This window comes from Dermacentor albipictus, unplaced genomic scaffold (assembly GCF_038994185.2).
Source record: "Dermacentor albipictus isolate Rhodes 1998 colony unplaced genomic scaffold, USDA_Dalb.pri_finalv2 scaffold_20, whole genome shotgun sequence".
NCBI classification, from domain to species: domain Eukaryota; kingdom Metazoa; phylum Arthropoda; class Arachnida; order Ixodida; family Ixodidae; genus Dermacentor; species Dermacentor albipictus.
The window spans coordinates 7,152,515-7,160,417 of NW_027225574.1; the positions used below are offsets into that span (position 1 = coordinate 7,152,515).

The 7,903-nt window shown below is 41.5% G+C and overlaps 1 protein-coding gene across 1 annotated transcript; it reads right to left on the reverse strand.

The window, feature by feature from the left end:
* Positions 1-732: 732 nt before the first annotated feature.
* On the reverse strand, positions 733-1,206 carry LOC139052250 (protein GVQW3-like). Its single transcript, XM_070529344.1, has one exon. The coding sequence runs from the start codon at positions 1,204-1,206 to the stop codon at positions 733-735; it is 474 nt and encodes a 157-aa protein (XP_070385445.1).
* Positions 1,207-7,903: the final 6,697 nt, after the last annotated feature.

Consider the following 7,903-nt stretch of genomic DNA (forward strand, 5'->3'; position numbering starts at 1 on the left):
GCCAGCCGGGAATGCAGTCGACAAAGCTGGCTTCGTCTGCAACACAGATGACAGAGAAGCGGTGTTGGGGCCTGATTTTATTGCCAAGAGACGCATGCTCTAACGCAAAGAGGCTTTTGCTTGGTGCGAGCCGGGTAAACCATACAGCCATTGCACCTAAAATATCAATGCGAGGTCTGTTAGCAAAGTATCCGAGCTTTGGCCGAAGAAAAAAAACTGGCATAACTGGACCGTTGGAAACCTAATCACCCTCAAAGTAGTCTCCTTGTGACTCCACCCTTGTCCACCCTCCACCACTTGTCCCAGCGGTACTGCCATTGTTGGAAGCATTCGGAGAAAGCCTCTTTCAGAATGGAGTTTAGGTCAGCTGCCGTTGCAGCCATAATGTCCTCTCTTGTCTGAAATCGCGCTCCTTTCAATGGCCTCTTGATTTCGGGAAACAGCCAGAAGTCACAGGGGGCCATATCAGGAGAGTAAGGAGCCTGTAGAACTACAAGAGTCCGGTTTTTCGTTAAAAAATGTCTGAATCAAGTGCGAGAGGAGCATTGTCGTGATGGATGCGCCAATTTCCTGCTGACAACCTGCTGATCCTGCTGATCCTGCTGATCTTGCGCCACACAGCATCACATAGGCGATGGAGGACATCCGTGTAGTAGTCTTTGGCGATTGTTTGACCCTGTGGTTTGTACTCGCGGTGTACCACACCGCGGGAGTCAAACAAAGCAGTCAGCATCACTTTGATGTTGCTGCGCACTTGGCGGTCTTTGGTCTTGCCGACGTGGAGTGCTTCCACTGTAACGACGGGGATTTGGTTTCCTGGTCGTACCCATACACCCAAGACTTGTCACCAGTGATTATGGTGTTCATGAAGTCAGGGTCACTGTTTGTGGAATCCAGCAAGTCTGTGATACCAACACGAAGTTTCTTTTGCTCTACCGTGAGCAGCTTCGGTACGAATTTTGCCGCAACTCTCTTCATGGCGAAATCTTCGGTCATAATGGAATGTGGAGAAAACGTGCTGATGCCCACCTCTTCCGCAATTTTTCGGATAGTCACACGACGGTCCCGCATCACCTCAGGGTTCACTTTGGCAATGACCTGGTCATTTGAGAATGTTGATGGCCGACCGGAGCATGGCTCGCTCTCCACCGATGTGCGGCCGTCTTTAAGCCAGTTGTACCACTCCTTAATCTGTGTGCTGCTCATAGCATAGTCACCGAAAGCTGTCTGAATCTTCCAAAGGGTTTCCACTTGGCTGTCGCCAGTTTCTGGCAAAATTTCATGCAGTAGTATTGCTCCAGTCGCTCCGTCATTTTCCTTGCAATAAAAAACCGACGAGAGCACTGCGTACTACATCACTCAAACGCTGCGTCCCAGCGATTGGCGCTATCGGCAGGCGAGAAAAAATTCATGCCTGCGCACAAAGGTTCAAAGGCAGCTGATGCTAACGCGTTTGTTCCATATTCATCAGGTGTTCGCAAAACAAGATAAGGTCGAATACTTTTCTAAAAGAGCTCGTATGTGTTGAATTCGCGAGGGAGTCCTGCAGTGCTAAAAGATATGTTTCATGCAGTTTACAAAAAGAAATATCTGCTATTATGTAGGCAGTAAATCCAGAAAGTGCGCTGATATTGTTCATACAAAGCATTTTAAAAGGCATGTCGCGGTGCGATGCAATCTAACATAGAGAGAGCAGGACACTTTGTGCCCTGCTTTCTGGAGCCCAATGATGATGGAAGTAGAAAACACCTTCAAAATTAAGAGTGAAAACCTACACAAGTATGAACAAATTCTTGTAGTGTTGTGTGTTACCACTGTTTCAGAGCCCGAACATGCTCATCTATAAAATTCATGTGCCGTGTTCAGTCTGATGTGGTCAGACGTCGTTGGCGACCACTTTTCTCGTTCATGTTAAAAAAATACCAGTCGAGACTGCAGCTGCAGTGCTTGACGTCACCTACCTTTGTAATCATAAAAAAGGCAGTCAGTTTGTTGAGTAGTTTTTGTGGCTAATTATATTAACAATCTTTCCTTGCTAGATGACGTGGCTTCACATATTTATGGTGTATGTGTGATCCACAAATGAACGTTATAAAAATAATTTACGCACCTAAAGAATAATACCTTTTCGTGAATTGTCACATGCATAGCAAACATGTAGGGCTATGTAATGATGGGTGACATATACTTTTGCGCCAGCCACCGGAGCTAATTCGTTACCCTCAACACGAAGCATCTTGGAAAAAAAATTGAACTTAACAGTTTTTCTAGGTGATCAACTGAACCTCCAGAGCTTGAAATATTTTGCAGCTATCCGAAGTCAACCAGCCTGATTCTATATTTATTTTGTCCCTGCTGTATTTACCTACATTCGCAAAAAATTCAAACTTTGCAAATTTTGGCAGTCACACCACTTCAGTCTCTTGAAATGAACACCATCTGAATATCTGGATCATACAATTTGCCTTTCAAAAGAAACGTGTATCAGTGCCTTCAAGCTTAGCTGGGCAAGAACAAGCATATTTTGCCAAAATTGTAGAAAATTTTTCCGAAGGAAAATAAATGGGCAGAAAGAGTTCGGAGCTTCAGCAAACATATCTAAATTTTTTCAACGATATCTGTGATGGTCAAAAAAAACGCTGGTTGATTGCCCTAGAATGACTCAAGTGTATGTATAAAAGCAAATTTTCTCAACATGTTTCTCATTGTACCTAATCAAAATCAAGCAAACATGAAATGGTTTGCCATTATGGAACACTTCCTGACAAAATTGGGTGGTTTGGCATGAAATGACTGAAGATACTTAAAAATACAATAATAAAGAAACACTATCTTTTCTGGAACTATATCAAAAGCTAACATAAAAATATAGTGAAATATAACAAAGCATAGCACTTGTATTCTGGATTGAGCAATCCAAGGTGGGTTTTTCAGGAGACCGGCATAATTAACATAAAAAAATTTACACAAAAATGTCAAGGCATAGAAAGGCACATTTGTAGTCTCGTTTGAGGAATCCCATTTCGGCTCTTCAGGAGACTAACCTAAACATAAACGAACGTAAAAATGCCGAGAGTTACAAAAGCACAGCACTTGTGTTTTCGTTTGAGCTGTACAACTTCGGTTCTTCAGAGGCTATTGGTCCCATGCGGGAAGCGAGGCCACAGTTCTTTACATAGGGCATGTTGACACAGGAAATTTGCGACATGTGAAGCCTGCAAAAACAATAAAAAGCCAGAACAAGTTTTAAGAAGCAACTTCCACATGCGAAAGCGTGGCATGCAATATTCCCTCATTGTAATGAAATTGATTTATGTATTTGTCTTGCTTTATTCCAACTTTCCACGGGTAAGGCTTCACAGCATGACCATATAAACTTATTGAATGTTCCACAAGACTCCACTAAGTGTCAAATGCAGGAAAGGGCAAGAAGAACAATACACTGTAGCAAAATTACTTTATGAGTATCGCCAATGCGAAGATGTGAGCTTTGCTCGCTTAGAAACAAAACGGTGAAAAAAAAAATTCATGTCGTTTATAAAGAAACCTAAAGTACTGACAACTATAAATATTTCTTGTAACTTTTATAATTAAAATGTGCAGCACTTCACTGTGCTTTTCCATGCTCCAGATACAATACTGTCACGTCACTAGAATTGAGTGTGGCTTCATTTGAAGCTAGCTTTCATGAGTTCACATGCAATATGAATGTACTACTCCCCTTGAAATGACTTAGGACTTTTTACATTAACGAAACTACTGCTTACAGCCAAATGTGGTTTCTGCCTGAACGACTGAATGACTGTTATAATGAGGATTCCATGTAGTTGTGCACCAAGCTGCTTAGCATGACACAGGCAGAATGTGAGAGATACGAAGAAATGCTCAGTCTTCTAAGAGCCATACGCCAAAGGACTGACTTCTTTAACCCTTTTAGGGTTCACTGCCGTACATCTGTGGCTGTGACGGAACATTTTGAAAAAATGTGCCTTTTCAGAACAAAGTGTTGTCTAGCATCCCACTGGAGGTGCTGCAATCTTCTGGGACATCTAGAAAATATTCTTACAGTGCTGTCGCTCCTTGGGTTTCTCCAAAACTGATTTTTCACTTAGCTCCTTGGTGTCTGTCATTGCAGTAATTTGCGAGTGTTGCCACTTCACCTAGTTTACTATAAACAAGTTTTTGTAAGTTTCATTACACAAAAAATTATGCTGCTTTATCCTGCATACAAAAATAAAACATGTAAAATTGCAAATACTGAAAGGGTTTTGCCCCTTCATCGTCATTCAAAAAGTTATTTACCATTCGTTTTTCTCGGAAAGTCACTCTGAGGAACTCAAATCTGCGATAAGAATATTAGGGATGTGCGAATAGTGATTTTTGAAACCAAACCGAATGTCAGAAGCAAATCGAATACTGGATGGCTTCCGAATAATGAACAGCTGATATCACACTTAATGTAAAATGATGTTCACATCCTGGTACTCTTAAAGTTAGCAAGTTTCTCTCATTGCATACTATGTTATGAAGAGCTGTTTATTAAAAAAACAAATGGAGCAGCAAAACGATTCTTCGCATGCACAGGACTCTTCAGTAAGCACAAATGATTGCTGTACAACCTTTAAAATACAGCTACTTAAGTAACGTAGCCTGGTCTGCTATTCTTACAAGTTCTCACGTTTTATGTCTATACTATGTTATTGGAGGTGCAAATTTACCCTACTTTGGCTCAAATCTTGTGTTTTATTGGTGTTTCCAAATATTAGAATACTCACATTTACAAATAGGAACCATTCAAAGACGAAATCGAATAGGACACTATTCAATTCGGAAAGTTTTGAGTATTTGCACATCACTAAATATATATATAACTCCTAAATTGGAGAGGCATATTTCCCTCAAATTGAGATCCTCAACGTGCTAAGCAAGAGCGACGGGAAAACCCATTCATCTTTTTGATAAATTTAAGCCCACAATCTAAGTTGGCAATGGTTCATAATAACCCTGTAAACGGGCAGGTGAAGTAAGGAAGCAGGAAACAATTCCAACAATTTCAGTATGGGAGTAGTGGACACGTCCGATGGTCTGTAAGAAGTTTTATACGTTAGGCTCCAAGGGCCTATTCTCCATGTATTGAAATATATGGGGAAAAGCCACATAAATATTTTTTTCGTATCTTAGAATACAGAGTGATAAAGTGCATGTTAATAAATATGAGTCGTAGGTTAGGTGCTTAGAATGAGTAAGCCTCCACTAAGCATAATACTGTTAACAGTGACGCTGGCAAGTCTGTCCCTGTTGTAACTTTTATTGAAACAACTAAAGGAAAATTGCCACAGAACTCATGTTCCCTCTGCCGAAAGGCTGCTCTCTGGCACCACATGGACCTCCTTCAAGATAGAAGCAACTTTAATTCAATGTGGCCTGTTAAATTTGGTGAAACTACTGTTTCACATCTCAGAACCTGGAGAGCTGTTTTGATTGCTGAAATTCGGTGAGCGCGCTGATCCTTGAGCTGAGCAGTAACCGAACTTCGCCGCAATTCGTGTATTAGAATAACACTTTCAGGCTACTTAAAGATGTCCTCCATGCCACTAGATTTGGAGCGTGCTTCACAGACAATTATTCATTGCAATGACAGCCAAGTAGCACTGCTAATGTGCAAATGCAGCACATCTGGTGTAGCTGCCAGAAACTTCTGGCAATATGGCAACTTTTAAATTTTAGAAGCATTTGAGCGTGGTGGCATTAGGCACTTGAGATCATATGAACCGTCATTCCAAATGGTAGGCTATTGCTGCACACAACTGCACACATGGGCTACTTGTAACTCCTTTGTTATGCCAATGGCAAATTGTTAATTTTAGAAAAAGATGTGAATATAAAAATGCAACCGCAAAGGATACATGGTACTTGCCTATAACAGCGCTGACCCTGGTGGGGTCAAGAGCCTCTCTTTCCCTTTGGTGTTATTTCGATGAGCTCCTCCTCTGTGAACATATGGCGAAGCAAGGCCTTTGCAAACTTTCCTGGTCCACCATGGCAGGCCATGGTAAGCTGTGCCAGGACAACCTTCTCAATGTGCACTCCTCTAACCTATGCGAACCTGCATGTTTAAGTAAATATTAGCAAAGCAGTTTTAAGCCTTTCAAGCACATCTCTGCAACAGCCCTACTGCAACTAAATTACAAAACTACCTGTTGCACATCTAGAATGCTAAAGTTGACTACTTACTAGCTTATGCTGTCTGGATGCCACATGCTTTAGAAGAACAATCCAACACAAACAAGAAAAATAATAAGTAAACCAAAGTATCCAAAAGATCCCGTATTATTTAATGTGATTACCATTCTTAGGCTATTTCATATTTTCATGTGTTTGTCTCTATTTTCTCACCCATTTATGTCAATGGGTAGCATATGGTCTAATAAGAAGAGATTGGGCGACTATGTTGTGGGAAGTGGGTTCATAATCAACCGTCAGAAATGCTTGGGTGACTGGGTATGTGACCCTGGGCATATGCCACTTTTCATGAACCTCTTTCACGCTATCTTGGGCAACAGCTGCTGCTTGTGTTGGCAAGCATCATTAGGAGATCGAAGAGGGACATGACTGTCGATTGTGACTAAGATTGCCCCTACACATCAGGTTCGCTTGCTGTGCTCTAGAAGTAATATGCGAGATTTCACTCCACTGTTTGAAATGTACATAAGCCGCAAAGATAGCATCTGCCAACCACCACCTCATCAATTAAATTAATCGACTCGCAAAGCACAGGCTGCACAAGATCACGGAGTGAACCCAGCGGTTTCTAGACGCTCAGTTGATGTCCATGTTAGAGACCTCTAGGGAGACTCGGTCATTTCCTCGATGTCTGTCATCGTGCCCTCACACTTTGTATAACAATTCTGTCTGTCTCGTTGTGCCACGGTTCTAATAGTCATCACGCATCACCCCTAATTAAACTATAAGCAGACACTTATATCTACTGTTTATTAAATGTTTATCGAGAATACTTTGAGCATGAGTTCTTGCAGAGATAATTAGCGCTACGGCTTAAAGGAGCACCAAAGAAAGATTAACATAATTAAATTCTGGCGTTTTACATGCCAAAACGACAATCTTATCTTGAGGCACGCCATAGTGGGCAACTCCGGATTAATTTTGACCACTTCAGGCTGCACGGTACATGGGTAGCACTGTGACCTCGTCAGCGGCGCTGTGCGAACGCTCCTAAGCAACCACGGCATCAAAGCACTCAACAGAAATTATTTTAGATGTCTGTAAATGGCTGTTCTACAATTCAAGAGATTCACTCGCACCGTGACAAGAGACTGAGTAAACAGTAAAAAGAGCAAGAGGAAAGATTGGTGGCAGTGCAGCCTTGAAGTCGCCACACCAGCTTGCTTTGACGTCATGGATTTTGATGATGTCGGTACAGGTGTAGAACTTTTTTTACAAATAAAGTTGTTCATCATATTCCAAAAAGCCAAAAACCCAAAATAAAAACTGCCAGGAACTTTTACTGAACCAACACAACGCATGTTTGCAAAAATATCTGAAATCCAGATGTGGCAATGAAGTGTCAGCACGAAGATTTTGGGGCGACACTCAGAAAACTGAGCTTTGAGCTTTATTTTCTCTAATAATCAACCAACTACCAAGAATTTAACAGAATTAGATATTTAAAACGATTCTTTTTTTGTTTTAAATTTATTTAGGGTGCCATTAGTGTCCCCTTAACACAAAACAAGGAATGCACTTGGCTGCGTAATAGGCTAACATGCACCACAGGTTCTCATTAAGGTAGGATTGTCAGTATAGCAGAGTGCATGTACTGGTTGCTCCAGAGGGCGAAGCCTGCCGCCTCCCCTCAACGTCCCAATTTCCAATTGTTTTATGA

Bases quoted from the DNA above. Each gene is read 5' to 3' on its own strand.
- LOC139052250 (XM_070529344.1), bottom strand. From the start codon at position 1,206: ATGAGCAGCACACAGATTAAGGAGTGGTACAACTGGCTTAAAGACGGC.